The sequence below is a fragment of the Muscardinus avellanarius genome, assembly GCF_963383645.1.
Source record: "Muscardinus avellanarius genome assembly, chromosome: X".
Taxonomy (NCBI): Eukaryota; Metazoa; Chordata; class Mammalia; order Rodentia; family Gliridae; genus Muscardinus; species Muscardinus avellanarius.
Genome location: NC_137792.1, coordinates 10809889 through 10835910, shown reverse-complemented (window position 1 = coordinate 10835910; position 26022 = coordinate 10809889). Strand labels below are relative to the sequence as shown.

Sequence of the window (26022 nt, the reverse complement as noted above, 5' to 3'; positions counted from 1 at the left end):
CACCCAATATTGGGAAGGCTGGGCCATCTTCAACTCACCTATGAAAGTAGAAAAAATTCTTAAATCCTATTTTACTTTTTGAAATAATTATAAATTCATGGGGCATTGCAATAACTTCTGTTTTGTCTATAGATGAGTTAAACCTTAACAGGGCAGTTTAATCTTACAGTTTCATATAAAGAAGCTCACAAAGATGTCTTTAACCCCATATAACAAACTAATTTAGGGACCTAATTTCACCAGTTTAGAAGGTTAATTGCCAAGCTGTGGGAATCTCACTAAGCCTAATGTGCAACACACAGTTGCTGCTTGTTAAAATAACATAGATTATAAAGACTGTCACTGTAGACATAAAAGACTGCTAGGTAACATGCATTCATTACTTTGATAAGTGCCAGACACTGTAAGTACCTAATATACATGATCTATTTTCATCTTCACAACTCTATAAGCAGAAAACTGAGGATTAGATAAGGCAAGTGATTTACCAAGACCACACAGCTAATAAATGGAAGAGCTGGAATGGAGACTATGAACTGAGTCCAGATTATATAATCTTAATCATCAAGCTCGATGGTTAACTCTAATTCATCCATCCTATAAAAATGAATATTCTCCATTTTAGAAAGAACCTTACTGCAGTGCTTATATCACTGGAGCAATTTTGCAGACTGGGGATCTGATATTGAGATATGAAAGACTATGCTACATTTTCACCCTCCTCCCCATCATCTGGTGTAGTTTGAGATATTGGCTGATAGGCTATTAAATTATACAGACAGAGCACCCCTTATTTCTCACATAATTTTTGCATGTAAGCAGCATATGGCATGGTTTCACATCATAAAAGAATCCTGCAAACAGCCTACGATTCAGATACTTAATCATCTTACTGTTGTTATTTTAGTATGTGGCACTAGTGCCAATTTGATTAACATAAGAAATGCTTATTAGTAATCACTGTCTCCAATTCTTCCCTCAAAGAACAATGTCTACTGCTCCAGAAGGGCATTTTTCCTTCATAGTTGCCAGCATTTTGCCCTTTGCTTAGAAAATAAGGCCAGGAGAAAATAAGAAATCAGCAGTAAGAAGAGACTTTGACAAGGATACAGAGTTTTAGACATCCTACCATGACATCCCCACCCCCATCTTTGCTGGTCAGGTCAATGCTGCCTCTCTTCTCCAGTATGTCCTCCCCTTCACACACAAGGAATCCTGAGGTCAGATGGGAAACAGATGCATGAAGAACTCAAGCTGAACACAAGGAATAATTTAGAGAGTGAGGCTAATTATTAAAGATGCAAATATGGAATAGGCCCTGGAGGCAGATAGACTTGAATGTGAATCTGGGATGGTTTCTGACTAAGAAGGTAACTTCTGAGTCATCTGATTCCCAAGTAAAAGGCAATCCCAAGGCCCACAAGGCCCTGCCTCACTCTCCAGCCTCATCTCCCTCCTGTTCCAGGTTCTAGCCAAACCAGCCTTCTTTCAGTTCTTCAAATATGTCTACTCTCCCTGCCATATGTGGTAGACTGGCTCACTCCAAGTCCATTCCACCTCCATTCTGAGCAGAAATCCCTATAGTGAACCAGCTGACTAGCTAAAAACTACACTGCCCAAATACTTCTGCTGCAAGAATTCCAGATGGAATCTGTGTTCCACCAAATAAATTCCCCCCATAGAAGCATGATTCAGATCCAAGTGACACGGTTAAAGAGGCAAAAAACAAAGCCTTCATTTGACTTGCCAGTGGCGCCATGGTGTGGAACTGGAAATAAAGATACTATGGTAGTAGTTTCCCAACTCTGTAGCTAACTGACTATGGCAGGGGCAAAGTTTGCTTAGTGACTCAGCTCATCTGTGGGGTTTGGGGAATAGTTCCTGACAGTTAAGAATAGAGTCTCTATCTTCAGCCCTTCCAAAGATTTGATAGGCTATCCAAATCCCCTATTATAAAGCACTATTTGCTAGCTGGGCACCTGTCATCGCAGTATTTGGAAGCTGAGATAGGAGGATTGCAGGTTTGAGAACAGCCTCAGCAACTTAGTGAGACCCTCAACAACTTAGCAAGCCCCTGTTTCACAATAAAAAAAGAAATAGGGCTAGGGGAATAGCTCAGAAGTAGAAGTCCCCTGAATTCAACACTCAAAACCCCCAGTACCACACACTCAAAAATATCTCTATTTGCCTAAACTAGCCAAAAGAGGTTATTTTGTCCACAATTAAGAACCCTGATCAATGGTCACCCTCTGTCTAGGCTCTTACCTCTATTTGAAACACTTCTCTCCTCCATTCCAGCTCCATCCTTGCTTTGCCTGCTTAAGTCCCAGTCATCCTTCACAGTTCAACTCTAGAGTCTTTTCTTTGTGGAAGCCTCCACTCACATTTGAGCCCCAAGTCAAATGTCTCTGTTATATGCTACCAGAGCACTCCCTTGTCTTGGCAAAATTGTCAGTTTTCAATTCCACATGCATAGGTGGGATCATCTGATTCTATCTCCACCACTGGACTCCAAGTCCCTTCAGAGCAAGTTTGTAATCCTCAGTGTGCCCTGACATGGCAGCCATCCCATTGAAGCTGCTTAGTAAGTACATCCAAATGGATGAGTAGAGGATATATTACCCATCATAACAAGACTTCTGGAAGAACTGGAAGGGACCAACACAGCACTGAGATCAGACAGACAGTCATTCAGTAGTGTCTATTGGAATTAGTAAAACCAACTGTGGTCATTGATGCTACCTGCTTACCTGAGATCAAGGAGAATGAACGCTGATGAATCCAAAGGCTAAATGGTACTATTCTTTTTTTTCCAGGTCTGGGGATGGAACCCAGGGGCATTTGACCTCCGAGCTACACCCCCTGCCCTATTTTTTATGCTTTATTTTGAAACCGGGTCTCACTGAGTTGCAGAGGGCCTAAGTAGCTGAGGCTGTCCGCGAATCACGATCCTCCAGGTCTCAGCCTCCTGAATGCTGGGATTACAAGCATGCGCCACCACGTCTGGCTAAATGGTACTATTCTAAAGGAGGCTTCCATACTGTTGCCACAGTCTATAACTAAGGGTCCTGGGGAATAAGCCAGAAACAAACACCAGTATTCTTTCTAGTTTTACAAAATACTGTCTAAGCCCAGGAGTTCACTCAGGTGTTTACAGATACATCTGAGAGGCTAAATCAAAAGAGTTCCTGTCTATTACATCAATGTGGGCTCTAGATATTACTAGGAAAGGCTGGCCACCATAAGCCTTTAATGCAACACCTCACATCTTGTGGAGAAAAGCAACAACACTGACACCACAGAATGTGCTCATCTGCGTTCATCAGTAGTTTAACTGATAGTCATAATACCACACTAAATTGACACCTACCAGTTTACCATCCTCCCTATACCTACTGTCTCTAAGTATAAATGTTGTAAGGCCTTAAAGCAACACCCCAATCCATCCTAATACTTACTGAATAGATGTCTTTTTCCCATAAACATCCTTCAACTTCTATCTCAGATACTCTCTTTCTTGTAGTTCTCTGTTTTTCAGTGATTCAGTATTCCCTTAATATTCTCATCTTGTAAGACAAAACAGTTTTGCCTTTCATGTAGAGGTTCCTGCCAGCAAAGAAACCAAGCAAAGAACCTAATTTTCAGGAAGTATGGTACATTTTAAGCAACAAAAGATTACAATATGAAAAGGTAAAAAATACTTTGGCTGAGAAAAGTAACCTTCAGTGTCAGTTGAAATAAAATGTTTCCTTCCTCATAAGCAATGGTTAGAAATTCAGAAAAAGAGCTATAAACAAAGGAAGGAAATAAGTAAGCTGGATGAGTGTTGCTTTAAATATCATGCCTCCTTGTAGTAATGCAATTCAGGTATCTGTGGGTCCCACAGTAGACACAGTGAAGTAGAACATACACAGGACACATACACCCTTTATTCCTTAGGAAATGGCATAAATAACTCCAGCTAGGATTTGAAATAAAATGGGAAATGTATCGGGCAAACAGGACCCCCAAGTCAAGAACAAGGCACACATACCTAGGAAATAAATTCAAACCAGTTCTTCCTATTATACACAAACACATATGTATTCTCTCCCTTCTATTTTAATCAAGCGGAAGAGTACTTATTGGTGTAATTCTAAGAGGTCAACACACACACAGAGACACACAAACATAGTGTTGATATTAACCATCTCCAGGAAGAGAGGGTTTTTTAGCCCTACTCTTCACCCATAAACTAAGTAATTCAACTTTATTGCCATGATCACATAAACAACAAATTCCCATTACAGGTAGGCATGGAGTTCTCCACTTCACTAAAGAGATATGCTAATTAAACTACACCAAGAAATCATTTTCACCTACCAGATTGATAAAGCTCTGTAAGAAAGTTTGGTAGCACACTGCATTTGCAAGGGTAACAGAAAATAGACATCTTCATACATTTTAGCAGGTATGTAAATTGGCACAAGCTCCAATTTGAAAACTGCTCTAAAATATTACAAATATGTACACATTTTAATTCAACAATTCCATTTCTAGGAGTTAAGATCTCATATATATGCAATGCTATGGTTGCAAGTACTAGATGTCAACTATAGGGACTGGTAACATGATTTATGGAAGATGGACACAACAAAACATGTTTGTAAAAAATTTAAAAAGGCTGGATATGGTGGTGCACGCTTGTAATCCCAGTACTTGGGAGGCTAAGACTGGAGGATCACAGGTTCATGGCCAGCCTCAGCTACTTAGTGAGGCCCTCTGCAACTTAGTGAAACCCTATTCCCAAATAAGAAACAAAATAGGGTTGGGGTGTAGCCCAGAGGTATAGTGCCTCTGAGTTCCATCCCTAATACAACAAAAAAAAATTAAAAAATAAGGAAGTGCTTCAAGTACTAATACAGAATGTCATTAATAAATATTGTTAGGTAAAAACTGCTAAGTGCATATGGGTAAAAAGGTAAAACTCTATACTTTGCATTTATTACCTATGATTATATTTATATATGAATATATAAAATGCTTTGTACAGGACTAAGTGAAAGTAATGGGTCATATTAGTTGCCTTTGAGATGGGTAGCCAGTGGGGAGAACACATTTCATTCTGTACCTTTTAAATTTTTTAATTTTTTAAAATCTTTAATTGCTCTGAAGAACAAGTATTTATTTATTTATTTATTTATTTATTTATTTTGGTACTAGGGATTGAATCTAGGGGTATTCTACCTCTGAACTATACCCCTCACCCTATTTTATTTTTTGTTTTGAAACAGGGTCTCACTAAGTTGCTAAGGTTGGCCTCCATCCTGAAATCCTCCTGTCTCCACCTCCCAAGTACTAGGATTATAAGTGTGAGTCACCACACTCAGATAAGAAAACAACTAAAGAAATATTTTTCAAGTTACAGACTTTTATGTGATTATGATGCTGGCTAGTGATGTCTAATACCCCTTTCCCTACCAGCTCATGAGAAAACTCACACCCCAAAAAACCCAAGTATAATGGCAAGGTCACAGAGTTCTCTAAGTGCTATTTTTCATGATTTCATCTATAAAGTAAGAAAAATAATGAGTATTAAGAACATATTCCAGAATACTGTTAGGTTAGTCCCTCTAGAAAGAGAAACATTGCAGCATATATGCTTAGTGTCCTAAAAGTGAGGCTGCTTTTATTTAAAATAGAAGATAATGTTTTCTAGTCAGATCTAGCTGAAAGGGTGGTTCATTTGCCAATTTGCCAAACCTGTTTCCTAAAGTCAGGTAAAAGTATATGTAAGTGTACACACATACACACACACGCAGAGAGAGGAGAGAGAGAGGAGAGAGAGAGGAGAGAGAGAGGCTTGTATTTGTATAAAATGTTCTGGGAGCCGGGCATGGTAGCACATGCCTATAATACCAGGGAAACAGAGATAAGAGAATCTGATTCAAAGACAATCTCAGCAACTTGCCAAGACTCTTAGGAACTAGCAAGATCCTATATCAAAACTATATATATATATATATATATATATATATATATATATATATATATATATTCAAAAGGGCTTGGGTGTAACTCAGAAGTAGAACACTCCTGGGTTCAATCCCTAGTACCAAAAAAAGAATGTTCTGGGAACAATATAAAATCCCTGGTTGTCTCTGAGATATGAAATCAATAATTACCAGACTCATTATTCTGGCTGAATTTCACAGATAAATGAACAATGAACCATTCTTAGGAATGAAAAATGGGGCTAGTGATATGGCTCAGTGTCAGAGTGCTTTCCTATCATACGCAAGGCCCCAGGTTTGATCTCCAGCACTGAAAAAAAAAAAAACATGTACACAAAAATACTAGAAAACTCTCTCACATGTCATGTTATCAATGGAGAGAAAAGCAAAGATGAACTGAAATAAAGGACAGAACAAAGAAGTCGAAGGTGGGGTAAAGAGTAATATGTCCACACAAAGAACACCGACAATATGGAAAATGACCAGAAGCTCTTTATGGTCGGTGTGGAAGGAGAGAGGCATTGAGCTACTGTGGCTGAGGAGGTAAGCAGGTCCAAACGCCAAGGCCTAAGAACTATGCTCAGGAATGTGGATGGCATGGTAACAGCAATCTGTGAAGAGTGAGAGGCTAAATTCAAATCATAGGATGAGCTAATTAGTAGAGGGCTGTCAATTAAATTTATTTTAACTTATACCCCAAAATATAAAAGTTAGCCATTCACAGGGGACTATGTGATGTTTTAATACACATGTACACTGCACAGTGTTTAAATCATTTAGCCATTTATGGTTTTAAGATTTTTGTCTGCAATAAGGATAATGGGCAGAGAGAAGAGTCATGTGCTGCTACCGTAGGTTTGGTGACAGGATCAATGGCCTAACCCAAGAAGTACCATGGGAGGGACAGACAAGAGAGTAAATCTAGAAAGTAAAATGGGGAGGACTTGGTAAATGAATGGGCATAAGGGAGTAAGAGAGGAGTCACCTGACAACAACTAGCATTCTAACCTGTGCTAATAGATTGATGGAGCCAGCAAAGGGACGGTAAGAGCTGGTTTTGTGGGGAAGACATGTCAGTTGAAAGAGACAATAAGACAGAAATTGGAGTGAGAATGTCTGTCAGATATTGATATGTAGTCATCAGCCTCTGTGTAGCTAAAGAAGTAATAAAGTGAGAAGTGAGCCCAAGGATCACTAACATGTCAGGGTTGGAGGACTGACAAGAAGATTAAGGAGAGGTAGCTAAGGGGGAAGGAGAAAGCCTGAGAGTATGGCCACACGAATACCAAACAATGAGAGCGTTTCGAGAAGATGATCAGTGTCGAGAGCTACAAGAAGCCAAATGAGACAAGGATTAGACAGGAGATTTCTGCTTCTGGCAACAGCAGAGGCTGGGAAATAGAGTGGAAGCAGGAGATGCAGTTCTAAATCCTATGCCAGTAAAATTACAAAGGACTTCAAGGTCTAAATGTTTAGGGTAACTTGTGAAACATAAACCACAAAATGATTTCTAAATACCTGATTCAAGATGAAGGAAGCCAGGCATGGTGGCACATACCTGTAATCCCAGTATTTGGGAGGCTGAAAGAGGGGGATCTCAGGTTAGAGGACAGCCTCAACAATGTAGTGAGGCTCTAAGCTACCTAGCAAGACCCTGTCTCAAAATAAAAAATAAAAATAGGCTGGGGTGTAGCTTGAAGGTAGAATATCCCTGAGTTCAACCCCTAGTACCATAGAGAAAGAGGGGGGAAAGGAGAGAAAGATACATAATTTCTTTGCAAACCACTCTCAACCATCCACCAACATAGGATACGTTTAGTATAAGAAACTTAAAAAGGAAAGAAAAATCCAGTACCTGAACAAAAAAGTCCTAAAATAGTAAGCAAAAAGATTAATCATTCTGATGTCTGGGCACTGAATTTGGCATAAGCACCTCTAGCAGGCCTCCCCCAGGACCCAGAGGCTATGTCCTTTCTAATAAGACAGGAAGGCTTTGAATAGCAGTCCACAGAGCAAGCTAGGAGAGAGAGAGAGAGAGAGAGAGAGAGAGAGAGAGAGAGAGAGAGAGAGAGAGAGAGAGAGAGGCAGGCCATAGCACAGGGGCATGACAGCATGAGAGGAATTAGTCACCCCAGCTAGCCTAGTACTGTGCCCAAAAAACACTAATCCCCTAGCACCAAGGATCTGCACTTAAAATCCCCTCATCTCCATGACTAATTCAGGTTGGCATTTTGTTTTCTGGAACATGGAGTCCAGCCAAACCAAGCTGACAAACAGAAGAAGTAAATCTAAGAAATGAAAAAGAAAAATATATCAGCCATAAAAACCACAGTCCTGAATAAGAATGACCCCTTGCTCTCATCTTGAACAAAAGGCGCTGCTTCAAACAAATGGCAGGAGAGCCTCTACTGATACCAAATAAACACAAAAGACCAAGGCAGAGTGTTATGACGCACTATTAAGTCCATTCTGAGTCATTCATGTTACAGAAAAGAGAAGGAGCTTGCCCAACAGCAATTTTCTGCACTCTACCATGAGACCCCCCGATGGCCAATTGTTGGTAAGTACCTATGTCCAGGCTTAGCTCTCCCCAAAGATACAGACTCACAGAACCTACCAACTCCTGCTTACTTCCTCCAGGCTCTAAACAGCTTATTTCCTGACATCCAAAACTGAACTTACAACATCAGGTTATTTTTCTAAGTATCAATTTTTCTTTCCTTTTTGGTGTGTGTGTGTGTGACCTCTGAGCTATACCCCCTGCATCTTTTATTTTTCTATTTTGAAACAGGGTCTCACTAAATTACCATGCACTGATCTCAAATCTGCAACCTTGCTGTCTCAGCCTCCCAAGAAGGGGGATTACAGGCCTGTGCCACCATTCCCCACCCAGCATCAGTATTCATCCAGTGCTTCCTAACTCAATAGATAATATCACCCTCCATCTAGTTCCTGAGCCAGCAATCAATGGGAGGGAATGGTGTCCAGTATTTGAACTTTATCCTCACCGATTCCTAGCTGTGACCTTGGGCAAAGTAAATACAGTGTTTAAACCTCAGGCTTTGTCATCTACAAATTAAAAAACATCAAATGCTTCAGAAGATAGACAGTTGTGAACACTAAAAGAGTTCATGTGTACAAAGTGCTAGGCACAAGGAAAATGTCTTGTATGTGCAGTTCTATCTTCTTGCCTACTCCCCATTCCCACCCCCTCACATGGTTAATACTTCTCTACTCTTCTCATTTCAACTCAAATGTTACTCTCCCATAGAATCCTTCCTTAATCAGCCCCTGTCTGTCCAGGCTAGGTCATGCCCCACCCCATTTTCATCCCAGAAGCACAATATAATTTCCATCTATATCATATGTCATAATTACATATTTACTTTGCAATTGAATAATGTCCATTTCCTTCAATAGCCTGTAATCTCCATCAGGGCAGGGACTGCTACTGTTATACCTCATTTTTGTACCCTCAACACAGTACACTTGGCACTTAACAGTGTCCACTAAGTATTAGTCGAGTGAGCCGGGCATGGTGGGGCACGCTTATAATCCCAGTACTCTGGAGGCTGAGATGGAAGGATCCAGGTTCATGGCCAGCCTCCGCAACTTAGTGAGACCCTCCACAACTTAGGGAGACTCTGTTTCAAATTAAAAGAATAAAATAGGGCTGGGGTTGTAGCTCATAGGTAGAACACCCCTGGGTTACACCCCCATTACCACACACAAATATATATTTGTTGTTCTTGTTCTTGTTGTTCTTGTTCTTGTTGAGTGAAGGGCTCCAGAAGCATGTTTGTCAGCAGAAAAGGTAGCCTGGAAATCAGAAGAGAAGTCACACTGCGCCAATCCAGGCAAGTATCCATGGCCATCCCTTCCAGGGGCTGTGTAGAAACAGTCTAGTAAGCCCTGTCCTACCACTGCAAAGCTCAGGATTCACTGCTTGGTTGACTCACAATCCTGACCACTCAGTTGTTCTCTGCAGCAACCTGTGCAGCCACGCCCTGGAGAGTTTTGGGATGAATCCCAGTTTCTCCAGTGCCTTCCCTAATGTAAACATGCCTTCACAATGGATGTGATTCTCGTGTTTAAAGCACATATTTTTGTACCACAGGGTCTCTAAATGCAGCCAACTATATCTGGGGCTCAGCTGAAGAAACAACTTTCTGTTCCAAGTTGGGAGTGAAACTGAGCTGTATTGGTCTTAGGAGAGAATGGCATGTTGATTTTCCAATGTGGTACCAATAAGGGATTTTTAATAGTATTTGGCAGACAGGAGGTGTAGCTCAGTGGTAAAGTGTTTGTCTAGCAGGTATAAGACTCTAGGTTCATCCTAGAACCACACACACAAAACATACACACAGAACTTACTATACCCCAATGTCTCTTTATGTAGCAACTTTAGAATCTATCCTTCTTGTAATATGGAACCCTAATGTTGGACAAAGTATTTTTCTGTTTACTTTTATACTGTGCTTTTATTGATGCATTATAGTCTCACATCATTATGTAAATCATGTTAACAGTGACATACATGCACATAGCACTTGGTCCTCTCTCACCTCGCCATTTCCCCCTTTCCCAATAAAAAGTACTGAGACTGACTTTGGTATATTCACATATTTACACACATTCAATGGTAGTATTTCCATTGATGAACTTCAGTCTTCCCCCTCCCCTTCCTTTAGACCGCCTCCTTGGCTCCACTGAGGTTTCTCCTTCATTGTCTAGAGTCCCTCTGGTATCCCAATTACTCCCTAGCTTGTACATATTAGAGAAAATATATGACCCTTCACTTTCTGTGACTGGCTAATCTCACTTAACAATGTTCTCAAGGTCCTTCCATTTTTTAAAATAGGCATATTTTTGTTCCTCTTTTATTGTTAATCTCACTTAACAATGTTCTCAAGGTCCTTCCATTTTTTTAAAATAGGCATATTTTTGTTCCTCTTTTATTGTAGAGTAGAATTCCATTGTATGTATTTCCCATGATTTTATAATCCATGCATCGGTTGGTGGACACCTAGGTTGGTTCTATGATTTGCCTATTATGAATTGTGCTGCTATGAACATAGGTATGCATATTACTGTAGTTCTCTGATTTTGGACCCTGGAGTAGTATATCTGGATCATATGATGAATAAATTTCCAATTTTCTGAGGAATCTCCATATTGATCTCCATAGTGGCTGACCTAGTTTGCAATCCCAACTGTGTAGAAGAGTTCCTGTTTCCCCACAACTTTGCCAACATTTATTGTTATTTTAATTCTTTTTTTATATTATATATTTTTTTTATTTTTTATTGGTGCACTGTATTCATACATCATAGTGGGATACAAACTTTTGTAGACATACATGCACACATCGCCCAGTCAGCCCCCACCCAATCCCCACCCCATTCTCTCCCCATCCCTCCCTCCCATGCTTGGCTTAGTGGTTGACATCTAGTATTATAGCAATTTATCCAAAATTAAAAATGATAATCTCACATAACAGTTTCATTTGTCTGATACCAAGCTTTTGATGACTTAAAGATAACATTTCAATATTTCTTTTTACTTTCTTTCTTACCAGAGAATATTTTTTCCAGTTTTTTTAGGTGAAACTATCATATATTTATATATTTATTTTTCAGAAAAAAAATCTATCCTAATATGGAAAATGGACTCTAGATACCCAAAACGATCTTGAAAAAGAACAAAGCTAGAAGATATATATTTTCTGATTTCAAAGCATATAAAGCTACAATAATTGAAACAGTGTAGTACTGTTTTAAGGCAGATATATAAACCATTGGAGTTAAATAAAAGCCTAGAGCTAAATTCTTCCCTATATTGTCAAGTTATTTTTGACAAGGTTTCCACGAACATTTGGTGGTGGAAATAATAATCTTTTAACTAAATATTGTTGAAACATAATAATTACATGGAAAAGAATAAATTTGGACCCTTACCTAATCCCATATACAAATATTAACTCAAAATAGATAAAAGACCTAAATATAAATCTTAAGACTATAAACTTTTAGAAGAAAATCTGGGTCATAAAACCTCACAACATTGAAATTGGCAGTGATTTCTTGGATATGATTTCAATGGCACAGGCAACAGAAGAGTATACAAACTCCCTAAAAAATAAAAAAAAAATATTGTATATCCAAAGACAATGTAAACAGAGTTAACAGTTACTAATAGAATGGGATAAAATATTTCCAAATGCTATATCTGAAGGTATATTAATATTCCAACTAGAAATCCTAAAAATTAACAACAGTAAAGGCAAACAATACCATTTAGAGATAGGTAAAAGACTAACATAAATAATGAATCTCCACAGATAACCAATCTTAGTTGTCTGTTGGATGGAAACTTTTGTTTCTCTGATTCTGGTGTGTGTTACCTATTTCTTCTTTGTAGTTAATCTCTTTGAGTATTTTCTCTACCGCTGGTTTTGAAGACATAAATTCCTTCAGTTTCTGTTTGTCATGGAAGCTTCTTATTTCCCCATCTAATTTGATAGAAAGTTTTGCTGGGTAGGAAATTTTTGGCTGGAAGTTGTTTTCTTTCAGAGTTTGGAATATGTTACTCCAAGCCCTTCTGGCTCTCATGACTTGGTTTGGGAAGTCTGGAGTGATTCTAATTGGCTTGCCTCTGAATGTCACTTGGCCCTTTGCTTTTGTTGCCTTTAAGATTCTCTGCTTGGCTTCCACATTGGTTATTTTGACAATTATGTGGCGTGGGGATCCCCTTCTCCGATCCTGTCTAAAGGGAGTTCTATAAGTTTCCTGGATCTGTGTATCAACCTCTTGCTCTATGTTTGGAAAATTTTCTGCTATTACTTCCTTGAAGAGATTGTTGATCCCTTTGGTTTCACTTTCTTTTCCTTCCTCTATTCCAATTATTCTTAGGTTAGCTCTCTTAAAATGGGCCCATATTTCTTCAATATCAGATTCCTGCTGTCGGATATTTTTTTCTAGATTAGAAACTATGCGTTCATTTTTGGAATGATCATCTTCTAAGAGTGAGATTCTGTTCTCCATGTGGTCTAATCGGTTGTTTTTGCTTTGAATTGAGGCCTTTACTTCATTAATTGCATCCTTTATCTCTTTTTGGCTCTCTCTGAGTTCTTTTTGAAGCACCTCTATTATTTCTACAGTTATTTTCCTGATTTGATCTTCTAGAAATCTCTGATTTTCTGTTTTATCGGGTTCTGATGTTGTGGGGTTGTGGGCATTCATTGCTCCAGTATTATTCCTCTTTCCCATGATTTCGGAAGTTTGTGCCTTCTCTGGGTTCTTCCCTTGGGTCACTATGACTTCACTTAAGTTGTTCTGGATCTCGAGTCAGTAGTATCTCAGACCCCACTACTCCTTTACTGGGTTGTATCACAGAGTCTCCGACCCAGAGAGTCGATAGAGGCTGCTTTAGACTGTGGGGGTTGCCAGGTTGCAAGTTCTCCTATGGTGTGATATCTCTGCCACCGCCCCTCCCCCACTGGGTCAAGTCCCAGGAAGTACAGTACTGGGATTTCTCCTCTGTGGCCCGCAATTTGACTCACTGTTCTTGAGTACTCAGATGTAGCTGTACTGGATTCGGTGAATTCTCTGCTGCTGCCGCCAGTGGCAATATGGCGCCGCTGTTATGCCCTCGGCCGTGAGGCTGGCGTATTTCTTCTTGGTTTTGATTTCCACTCTGAATCCCTGCAGCGTGTGCTGAGCTCAGCCACTGGGAGCTCTAGATTTTACCTGCAGCGAGAAATCCTGCCTGGCTGTTCCGCAGTGGCTCAACTCGGCTTCGTTATTTTAATTCTTGATGGTTGCCATTCTCATTGAGGTTAAACAGAATCTCAGTGTAGTTATGATTTGCATTTCTCTAACTGCTAATGATGTTGAACATTTGTTCATGTATCTATTAGCCATTTGTCGTGTGTGTGTGTGTGTGTGTGTGTGTGTGTGTGTGTGTGTGTGTAGGGGGGGCATGGGGATTAAACCCAGGGTCATTCTATCTCCCAGCTATACCCCAATGCTATTTTTTATTCTTTATTTTGAAACAGGTTCTCACTAAGTTGCAGAGGGCCTCACTTAGTTGAGGCTGGCCACAAACCTGTGAACTTCCTGTCTCAGACTCCCAAGTGCTAGGATTACAAGCATGTAGCACCACGCCCAGCACAGTTGCCCATTTCTTAATTGGGTTATTTGAATTTTTTAGTGTAAAGTCTTTTAAGTCCTTTGTATATTCTAGATATTAGTCCTCTATTAGAGGGACAGCTGGCAAAGATCTCCCATTCCCCAGGCTTTCTCATTAGGCTCTTGATGGTTTCCTTTGATGTGCAGACACTTTTTAGTTTAATCTCATTCCACTTATTAACTCTTTTTTTAATTTCCTGAGCTTTGGGATCTTGTTGCAGAAGTTTCTATCTGTGCCTGTATGTTGGACCTCTATCAGGCAAAGTATTTTAAAGTTCAGGTTTTGACACTGAACTGGTCTGAACTCAGATTCTGGCTCTGTCATTTACATGTTATGAATGAAATCTTGCATATTTGCTTAACCTCTCTCAGCCACAGTCAACTCATCTAATAGAGAACTAATAGAAGCCAGTCATGGTGGCACACAGTTGTAATTCCAGTACTTGGGAGGCTGAGACAAGAGGACTGCAGGATCAAGACCACTCTCGGCAACATGGCAAGACTCTCAGCAATGTAGCAAGACTCTGTTCCAAAAACTAAAAAGGGCTGGGGTGTAGATCAGAGGTAGAATGTTTCTGGGTTCAATTCCCAGTACTGGAAAAAATAGAGAACAGAGGTAAACTAATAAAACAAACGGAGATGGCAGTACCTAGAGTTTATGGTTACAGAGAACATTAAATATTAATTCATTTCAAGCCAGTTGTGGTGGTGCACGCTTGTAATCCCAGCATTCGGGAGGCTGAGATCAGATGATCGCAGTTCAAGGACAGCCTCAGCTACTTAGCAAGGCCCTTTGCAACTCAGTAAGACCCTGCTTCAAAATAAAGAATAAAAAATAGTGCTAGGGGTGTCGCTCAGAGGAAGAATGCCCCTGGGTTCCATTCCCAGTACTGCAAAATTAATTCATTTCATATGGTTGGATTATTATCTTTAAGAAAGTTCTTAAAATACCACCTTAGAAGATCAAATTCTGTGCCATGTCTAACACAGCATACCATCCCTAGAAGGGATTCAGTGAACTCCAGGAGCTTTCTCAGACTTTGTTTATTCTATTACAAACCAGCAGTCCAATTCTTTATGGGAATGCCTGACATGATTCTTCTATTTTGAGTAGAACTACCTGCACATAAATGATCCTGGAAATGTTAAACCATACCACTTCCCTTGTTTTTTTTTGTTTTGTTTTGTTTTGTTTTGTTTTGTTTTGTTTTGTGGTACTGGGGTTCCTGGAAATCCTTCTACCTCTGGGCTATACTCCCAGACACCTATTTTTATATTTTTATTTGGAAACAGGGTCTCTTAAGCCAGCACGACTGGCTTCAAACCTGCGCTATCCTCCTGTCTCAGCCTCCCAAGTGCAGGGATTACAAGCGTGCCACGCCTGGCCTACTTCTCTTGTTTTTAATGTTAAACAATATATTTGAAGCCGGGCATGGTGGCACACACTTGTAATCCCAGTACTAGGGAGGCTGAGAAAGAGGATCGCAGGTTTGTAGCCAGTTTCAGCTACTTAATGAGGTCTCCACAACTTAGTAAGATGTTTCAAAAACAGGGCGAGGGGTGTAGCTTGGATATAGAATGTCCCTGGGTTCAATCACCAGTAGCAAAAAAAATAGTTCTGTTTTTTAGTAATTTATCTTCAATAGACACACACATATATGCACATACTATTCTTTTAAGACTTGACTTCCCCAGCACAGAACTCAGAAATACTACACAAGACAACAATTGTAGACAGAAAAGAAATAAGGGCTCTTTATCTAAAGGAAAACACTGGAAAAGAGGAAGCTGAAATTATCCAATCTGTGATGTGGCCAAAAGACGCTGAGAAAAACCTGCACTTTTTGCTGTATATCTTTTGTATCTATTACATATTAAAAAAAAAAAAACAGTAGTCTCTGCTACTTGTAGAAGAACTGTTCTCCATGTAGAAATGTCCTAAGCACTAAGAGAGAATACAAAACTACTACTGCCCTTCAAAAGTTTACCACACAATTGGAGGCACAAAACAAATAGGAAGAGGGAATTGTGCACTAAAGGGTAACAATAAAAAATAAGACATAGAAAAGAAAGGCTGCTTTAGAAAAAGTGATGGTCTCCTGAAGGAGCTACCTAATGATTAGGTAGACTTTACACATATTGAATATCAAGAATTCACCAGGTTTATTCTAGAGAAACTGAAAAGGGGTAGAAACAGAGTACAAAACATATACTACCAAACAAGAAGTGCAGTGTTTACGTGAGGAGGTAATTTTGTATCTTCCCTGAAATGAAAAATAGGGCCCATCAAAAAAGCCATATCTTCAAAGTCCAAAGCCTGTCTCCACTCTCTCATTGACCCAACCCCCACATCATCACTTACTCGGATAAGGGAGGCCTGATGCCGAAGGGGCTTGGCTCCTGGACCCGCAGATGAGGGTCCTTCGGGCTGTACCAGGGGCTGTCTAGCTTCATAAGGAGCTGAAACAGCAGGAAAGAAAGTTAGTACAGTATGTGAAGATTTCACCCAAAATTATGACTTAACGCTCAAATTGATGCAGCATCTGCTTCTGAGGGAAGAATTAGCAAAAGAATTAGAGCATATGCACACAGGGCCACCAAGGACAGACAAACCCTGATGTTCCACTAAATGATCCAATTGATTCATGATAAGGCAGGAAAACATTTACACTGGGTTCAGATCAGGAGTAAAGTGTGAAGGTGGAATGGTGAGAACCTCAACAGGGATTAAAAATGATAATAACTAGAAAATTGCCATGGTAAGTGTTCAAATTTGAGACATAAGATAAATTCTATGTATGCCCATTTAAATGCCTTCCATTCACCATCTGATGCCAAAGAAGAAAATTAATATGCATCTGAACTCTAAAAATCAACATTATTATTTTTTCTTAAGTAAATAGCAGTCTTCCCTGTTGTACAGAATACAAAACCAAGTCCGCTGGGTGTGGTGGTGCACACTTGTAATCCCAGCATTTGAGAGGCTGAGATAGGACGATCATGGTTTGTAGACAGCTTTAGCTACTACTTACTGAAGCCCCGTTTCAAAATAAAGAATAAAAAATAGGGCTGAGAGTATAGCTTGAAGGTAGAATGTCCCTGGGTTCCATCCCCAGTACCAAAAAAAAAAAAAAAAAAAAAATGAGTGTCTTTTATGTTTATTTTTTTACTATTCAATAACCAAACTATTTAAAAGTGATTTAACACTTTGTAAAATGTTTCTAAGCCACAAAAATGAATGTTTATTTTTATTCCTTTTATTTCCAGAACACTTAACAATAACCTTGCCAATATAATGGGAAGAAGGTTAAGCAATCGGGTAGCATTCAGCTCCAAATGAAAGGGTTAACAATCCACATTCTGGAAAGTATGTAAATACTTAAAATGCTTTCTTTAAGCAGCTTACTTATAAATAAAATTAAGTGGAAAGCAGAGATGCCTGTCATGGCACAATGTTTATCACGGTTTGATCTTTCTAAAATAAAGAAGGTATAGCTATAGCACACTTTTGGGCTCACATCTGCCTTCAGTTTATCTTCCTAGCAACTGGAATACAATATTATTAAATACACATTAAAATACATGAACACAAATTAAAATATCAAAATTATTGCCTGAAAAACCATTAAGTGGATTTTCAGAACCTGTGAGGAATGGATACAAATATAAAAACTACCAAAAAAATACACAGACAGTACATAATCTAAATCTTAAAAAGTAAGTCTCAGCTTGTAGACTGGCATTGTCTTCTCTTTTTGATTGGGTGCATTGTAATTTTACATCATACTGGAGTCCACAGTGTTAGAAAAATACATACACAGACTCTTGTTGTCACTCTCCACCTGGTCCCCCCCACCATTACCTCACAAGTCTTTGAGAGTGGAATTGGCAATTATGTATATGTTCATAACATTATTTCTATTATTGCATTCTTTATGACTTTGTCCCACTCCCTTCCCTAATCACCCTCAGTCCCTCACAAGTCTTTGAGAGTGGAATTGGCAATTATGTATATGTTCATAACATTATTTCTATTATTGCATTCTTTATGACTTTGTCCCACTCCCTTCCCTAATCACCCTCAGTCCCTCCCCTGTAGTCTCTGCTCATCTATCAGTGTTGCCAAACATCTCTAGATTTCACATATAAGAGAGAACATATATCTACTTCCTCTTTGGGACTGGGCATTGTCTTTTGACAAGAAGGGTTTTTTTTAAAGTCCTTTTGTGTTGATGAACCACCAAAAACTTCAATACCAACTGAATTCTGCCAAAAGGTGTGTGTGTGTGTGTGTGTGTGTGTGTGTGTGTGTGTGTCCCTGCACATGTGTGTGCACATAGTACTGAGGATTGAATTCAGGGCCTCATCCATGCTAGGTAAGCACTCTACGACTGTTATCTCCTTAGTCCTTTGTTTTATTTTGAGACAGAATCTTTCTAAATTGCCCAGGCTGGCCCCAAATGTGCAATCCTTCTGCCTCAGCCTCCCAAGTAGATTGGATTTCAGGTGTGAACTACCACACCCAGCTTGTGGTACTAAGGATGGAACCCAGGGGCATCCTACCTCCGAGCTATACCTCCAGCCCAATTTTTTATTCCTTATTTTGAAACGGGCTCTCACTGAGTTGCAAAGGGCTGGCTTTAAACCCAGATCCTCCTGTCTCAGCCTCCCAAGTACTGGGATTACAAAGTGAGCTGCCATGCCTGGCTCCAAAATAATTTGGACACAGTAAACTGTAGCATGGTTGGGACAGTAGTGGTCATATTCCTCTGCTTTCCATGAAAGAGAATAAGCTTCTATTCCCCAGGTGAGACACATCAGGAGGAGGTCACTATCTAGCCTTCAGATTCAGTCCCTCACCTACAAGGGCCTCCTTGTGGAGAGACAGACATTTATCAGTAAAGTTTGGATGGGGAGTCATTCTGGAGAGGTTAATTTTCTCCTCTTACTGTGTGCGAAGCCTGAGCTGGCCTACCTGCCTGTGGCTGCAAAGATGAGTGTCTGAAATCCATCAGGCCACATATTTATGACATATGCTCCAGTCAGCTCTATAACCAACAAAGCTGATATTCAGGCCATCACCAGTGTGACTTCTGGCTCATTCCTCAATTGGATCTGAGTTCAGGAGGTTAAAAAGTAGGTCTTATTTATTGCTTCAACTCTTTTTCCTCCCAAATGAAACTCAAAATATGCAACTCAATACAAAGTAAGTCTTTAATCCCTTTTAAGGAGCTTTAATAAGGAACTAGAATTACCATCTTTCTCCAAGGGAAGGAGTATATAAAATTAAAAAGAAGCCAGGCGTGGTGGCACACACTTGTAATCCCAGTATTCGAGAAGCAGAGACCAGAGGATCACAGTTCGCAGACAGCCTCAGCTACTTAGTGAGACCCTTTGCAACTCTGTGAGACCCTGTTTCAAAAATTTAAAAAGACTTTTTAAAAAAAGGGCTGAGAGTGTAGCTCAGAGGTACAATGCCCCTGGGTTCCATCCCTGGTAAAATAAATAAATAAATAAATAAATAAATAAATAAATAAATACAAAAAGGAAAACCTTACAATTTCATCACTCTGAAGTTTGGTATCAAACCAAAACTCTTTAGTAGTTTCTTATATATACCTTAAAACAACAGGATTCTACTCCTACATGTCAGGGAGATTACAACATATGTCAAAAAGACATGCACAAATGTTCAGCATCTCCTTATTCATCATGACCAAACACTGGAAACAACTCAAATATCAAAAAAACAGAAGAATGATCATCAAATTGTGGTACATTCATACAACAGCATGTACTCAGCAACAAAATGGAAAGAACTACCATTATAATGTTATGGATATATTTTGACCATTGTCCTGAGGGAAAGACAGTAGATGCATATAAACACAATCTTTCTGTACATTTCCATTTGTATGAAGTTCTACAAGAGGCAATATTAATCCATGCTGATAAAAGTTCAGAACAGTGCTTGTATTGGGGGTGTAAGGAGCGACTGGAGGGGCCAACTCTGGCATAATGGCAATTTTTTATTTCAGTCATGGATACAGGACACATCCATTTGCTACACTCAAACTGAAGGTTTAAAATGTGTGCATTTTAGCCGGGCGTGGTGGCGCACGCTTGTAATCCCCGTGCTTGGGAGGCGGAGACAGGAGGATCGCGCAGGTTCGAAGCCAACCGCGCTCGTTGGCTTAGGAGACCCTGTTTCCAAATAAAAATGTTAAAATAGGTCTGGGAGTGTAGCCCGGAGGTAGAAGGGCTTCCAGGAACCCCAGTACCACCAAAAAAAAAAGTGTGCATTTTATCATATGTAAATTTTGCCTTACTTAAAAATGTATAAAAAGGAATGGAGGCGCTGACAGCCTTGACATAAGCTGCTGAGAGTCCAGAACGATGGAGAGAATGAGGCTGCCTCGTAGGCACTGGAAGTCCAATTTGAATGGAATGAGAAAAAGGATGGGGCAGTAAATATAAAGAATAGACATGTTTTATGAAAACTATCAAAGGTATAATTTGTGATAGGCTGACTTGGTATAACAAAATCAAAATCACCTGTGAATGAGAAAGCAACTTCCAAGCCCAAATAAGATTAGAAATGTAAAAAAGACCCACTTTTAAAAATGGGAAAATCATCTAGGCACAGTGGCACACACCTATAATCCCAGTACTTGGGACGCTGAGACAGGAGGATTGGAGGTTTGAAGCCAGTCTCAGCAACTTAAGAAGACTCTGTTTCAAAATAAAATATAAGCCGGGCATGGTGGCGCACACTTGCAATCCTCGCACTTGGGAGGCGAAGACAGGAGGATCGCACAGGTTTGAAGCCAGCCTCACTGGCCTAAGATACCCTGTTTCCAAATAAAAATATAAAAAATAGGTGTCTGTGAGTGTAGCCCAAAGGCAGAAGGGTTTCCAGGAACCCCCGTACCACCAAAAAAATTTAAAAATTAAAAATAAAATATAAAATAGGGCTGAGGATGTGGTCTAGAAGTAGAATGCCCCTGGACGCAATCTCCAGGACCAAAAAATAAATAAATAAAAATAAAAATGGGGAAACTTGACAAGGAAACTATAACAAGATAATTGAATTCTTAACTCTGTTTAGTTTTCAACACTAATGGGACATTTGAGTTTCCAGAAAGTAATTTTTGGTTACTATCCATTAGCAAATGCCATCTTGCATTTGCATAAGACTTATTTCCAAACATATTTTATATTCATTTTCTCACTGAATTCTTATAACACCCCTGTAGCACACTGGAAACCAGGGTACAATGAAGCTAAATGGTTTGCCCTAAGATACTCAGCTAGTCCTAGAAATCCATGCCTTCTAGTTCCAATCTTAAACTCCTTCCATCATGCCATACCTGCAAGATTACAGCCTCTCTTCAGTTCAACCTAACACACACTCTTATTTCTGTAACCCTCTAGAAATAATTATTTTTTCAATGCAGCAAAAGCCTGCAGAAACTGGGTCATTTTCAGCCACTGCCCACAAAATGGGGAGGCAGGTAGAAGACATCCAATTCTAGTATACCTTAATTTGTCATATCTTAAACTAGGAGCCTAAACCCCAGAAGGACAAAATGCTGCAGTAAATTTATGATGCTTTAAACATTGCAGTCTGGGCAGCTAACTCTGCAAGTCATCCTCAGAACCGAGTAACATATTTTACCACTAACATAGCCAGCAAATCATAAATGTGAGCAAGCAGGCACCCCATAACTGTGTGTCTTACATACACATTTTGCTTCTCAGCAAAATGCTGTACTTAGCATTTCCCTTATCCTTATTCCAAAACACAAAAGCTCAATATTTTCATTTATGTGCTCAGTCTTTCAAGGTTGGATTGACTCTTGCTTTTGCATGGTTTTATTTTTAAGACATTTCATAAAAGCAGTTAGTTATCATATAAATATGCTTGCAAAAGGAATAGTGCTTCCTAGAAAATGCAAACCTTTAGCAGCATTCTGTGTTTAATTAAATCTGTCTGTGAAAAATTAAATCATATAAATAGTTGTTTACAAGTCTAACGATGAATGAGATTCTAGCACAAGAGAAAGCATTGCTGAGATATGTTCAATTTTGTTTTTTAAAAAAACCATGCTTGAGAATATAAACTTAAATTGAACCATGTTTCCAAAAACAAGGGTAATTAAATCAGGAAATTAAGCAGCTGGTGGCATTGCTGTCTGGGAGATTAAGAAGTCTATAAGACACGGCCTGGGATGACTGACCCCCGGGTCGCCTCTTACCTGGATGCATCTGTTCTGTGCTGCTCCGCAGTTTGCTGTAGCCATGGCTCAAGGGCACCCTCTGGTAATGAGGCGGAGAAGAAGGAGGCGAGGCGAGGGGTGACATACTGGGAGACTGTGTTTCCTGCTTCAAAGAACCAGAGCATAGTTCAGAGTCAACTGCTGGAGAAGCCCGGCATTCTGAGCTACAATTAGGAAGCATCGCGCAACTCTATGGCTAGTGACCCGGCTGATTTCACAAATGAGAAGAAGCATCTCCTCAAAAATGCAGCAAGGTTAAAAGACAGTGTCTGAGGATTTGAAAGTCTCCCAGAGAACAAAGTCTCACCAGTTGAATTACCGAAATTACTATAAAACCATCCTGAAATGCTTTTGATTGTTCCAGTATTATTTTCTTTCGAAAATGAAAGATACTGATCACATGAAATAATATTTATACTCCCTAATTGTAATCTTCTTGTGGATAGATTCAATTTGCATTCATTAATAAAGACTCCCATTTCCTGAATTTATATTTATCAAGTCCCCTAGCAAATGTAATACAATTTAGACTTTAGATGCTTAATGCTAAATATTCTTGGAGCTTACTATGCTAAAGTAAAATGTTAGCTTTTTTGTTTTCTTTGACACTGACAGACTACAAAACAATGCCTCATTACTAACTCACTCCAACTAACCTACTCCTAAATACTAGGATGAAACCTTCACATGCTACAATTCAAATCCTAATTCAAATATAAACCTGATGTAGGATCCTATGCAAGGTAAACAACTTGATCTACTACTGGGTTTCCTCTTTTTTTTTAATTCTACCAATAGAGTAGTAACTTTGGGGGACCCAAGTTACAAGGAATCTGTTTTTTTTAATACAGACATTATATTGGCTTGTTTTAGTTTAAAGAGAAATATGTAATCTGAGATACTGATCAAATACTCTTCTTCAAGAAAAAGGAAAGTATATTTGCACTAAAGTGTGTGCTTACACCCACAGAATAGGTGGGCCAAGCACAAACCCAGCCTGAAGTGAATGGATGGGTCTTGATTCACACAGCCAAGGGCTAGGCCTGGAAATTTCTCGGGGCATTGACTACTGTGGGACAATGGATACTTTTCCTTTTAAATGTGGATGGGGAAACATGCCAAAGGATATTGACTAGAAATTTCTATACTACTCTTTCTTAATATATCTTTTTGAAAACTTCTAAAATGTGTCTGAATGATGAAAGCAACAGTACATGCGATCATTTAACAGGATGTACTATGCCTCCTTTAACTATAAATATGAAGGTTCTGCAGCAGCACCTCGGCTATCCAATATCATCAAGGTGAACCATATAAATTAGCTCTTCAAAACTAATATTTTAATATTCACTCCATTTAAAAACATTTTGATACACATCTTCTAAAAAATAATGAAATTCCTCATGTTATAGAAAACACTATGTCAAATACAATCTGACATCTTGTGTGATGTATGAGCTGAGCTCACAGAAGTATGAGCTGCACCTGATGCCTTCTGGGTTTATTCATGTGTAGACGATCTCTTCTGGATGAGCCCATTCTTCTGGGATTTCATACTTTTGTCTCTATCAATCACTATCTGACTACTGCAATTAGTGGTCTAATTTTAAAAGCCCATCCTCGTTCTAAAGCCAAACCCACTAAATGGATAATAGCATTTCCCAAGATTGGAATTCCAAACATGTTCCCCAAGAAAGGATTCCCTGGTGAAAAATGTTTAGAAAGTACAGATCTGAGTCAGGCATGGTAGTACATGCCTGTCATCCCAGTATTTGGGGGGCTGAGACAGGAGGATCATGGGTTTGTGGCCAGCTTCAGCAACTTATCGAGACTGTTTAAAAATAAAAATAAAATAAGGCTGGGGGACCCAGAAGCACAATGTCTTTGGGTTTAACTCCCAGTATTACCAAAAATAAATAAGAAAATCCCCACAGATCTCCAGATCTCTTTACTGTAGGACTTAGGGCCTGTACACTATGAATTCCCAAGTATAAGAATTTAGTCTTTTCCATGGTTAACCTGGACAATCATTGGTGGGAGGGGGGAAGAGAAAATGGGGGCGGGGGGAGAGGGCACCAAATATAGTTTAAATGTATACTATTTATGTTCAATAAAAAAATTGTTAAAAGAAAAAAAAGAATTTAGTCTTTTCCCCAAGAATTGGATATGAAGTTATATTCTTCAAACATATTTAACCAAAGAAACCTTTTCTCCCGGCTTCTGTTTAGAGAAGGCCTATAACTTCTAGAAGTTACATTTCAAAGAGCCTATTTAGAAAACCATCAACCTAGAGAAAGTAAATAAGTGTATTAAATCAGTAAACTTGTTTTTTATTAATTTTTTATTGGTGTGTTGTATTTATACATAATAATGGGGTAAAAAACTTGTGTGGGCATCAGCCAGCCCCCACCCAGTCCCCACCTCACTCCCTCCCCATCCCTCCCTCCCATGCTTGGTTTAGTGGTTGACTTCGATATGAATAAGTACATCATGTGCTTTGAAGCATTTACCTTTCCCCACCTCCCATCCCCACAGTTAGGTTGTCTTATTTGCTCCTCTATAGGATCTCTTTTTTTCACCTGGAGTTCCTCCTATGACCCCATTTACCCTAGCTTTCACATATTAGGGAAGGCATCCGATTCCTTACTTTTTGTGACTGACTAATCTCACTTAGCATAATGTCCTCCAGTTCCATCCATTTCCCTGAAAATACCACAATTGTATATTTTTATGGCTGAGTAAAATTCCATTGTGTACATATCCCACAGTTATGTAATCCATTCATCTGTTGATGGACATCTTGGCTGGTTCCACAGTTTGGCTATGGTGAATTGTGCAGCTATGAACATAGATACACATGCATTAGTTTGGTAATTTGGTTTCCTTTCTTTTGGGTAGATACCCAGAAGTGGTATTGCTGGATCGAATGATAAATTAAACTTGTTTTAAACAGAGTTCTACACATAAGTAGGCACTAAAGGGCCTATGGGTGGCTCATGGTAATTCCTATGCATTAGCCTCTTTTTCTTGCTGAAAAGAAACTTTCTGGCTCACTTCCAAATTCATAATTGTGTTCCAGATGGTGAGATTTGATGGAAGCTTAACAACAGACATGAAGCCCTGCTACGTAAAATTTCATGGTCAGAATCAAATGAACATGACTAATCAGACTGCTTACCTGTTTGTCCTCGTCGTCTGTTCTTTTGAAGGTATTTTTTTCTGTGGGTAAATATGGAATCTGCACCTTAGTTCCATGGAGCTCAGCCGGGTTCCCAAATCGCATCTCACCATCATTCTTTGACATCATGAATCGAGGCAGAGGCAATTCTTTAGGATCAGAATCAGAGAAGCTCAAGTGAGGCTTTATTTAAAAACTGCAAGAAAAGGGGAACTCAATGGCCAAAACATGAATCATTTTTGAGGAAAAATTCCAGAGCACTAAATATAGATTAAATTTTAACTTAGACACAATGAGAACTCTTATAATAATGCCATGATAGGAAAATGCTATGGTTTAACCAAGATGTTCTGGCTTAACATTTTTCAGTGCTGCTGAATGGT

The 26022-nt window shown here is 39.3% G+C and overlaps 1 protein-coding gene across 9 annotated transcripts in view; it reads right to left on the bottom strand.

The window, feature by feature from the left end:
* Positions 1-26022, bottom strand: part of REPS2 (RALBP1 associated Eps domain containing 2) — a gene marked incomplete at both ends in the record, with an annotated part of 264962 nt that overhangs the window by 118159 nt on the left and 120781 nt on the right. For 5 of the 9 annotated variants that reach the window (XM_080719429.1, XM_080719431.1, XM_080719435.1 and 2 more), the window contains 3 exons: positions 16545-16642; positions 22441-22567; positions 25640-25788. In XM_080719429.1, coding sequence (XP_080575555.1) covers positions 16545-16642; positions 22441-22567; positions 25640-25788 — 374 coding nt within the window. The remainder of the gene's footprint in view (positions 1-16544; positions 16643-22440; positions 22568-25639; positions 25789-26022) is intronic. The other 4 variants (XM_080719430.1, XM_080719433.1, XM_080719437.1 and 1 more) reach the window with 1 other exon arrangement.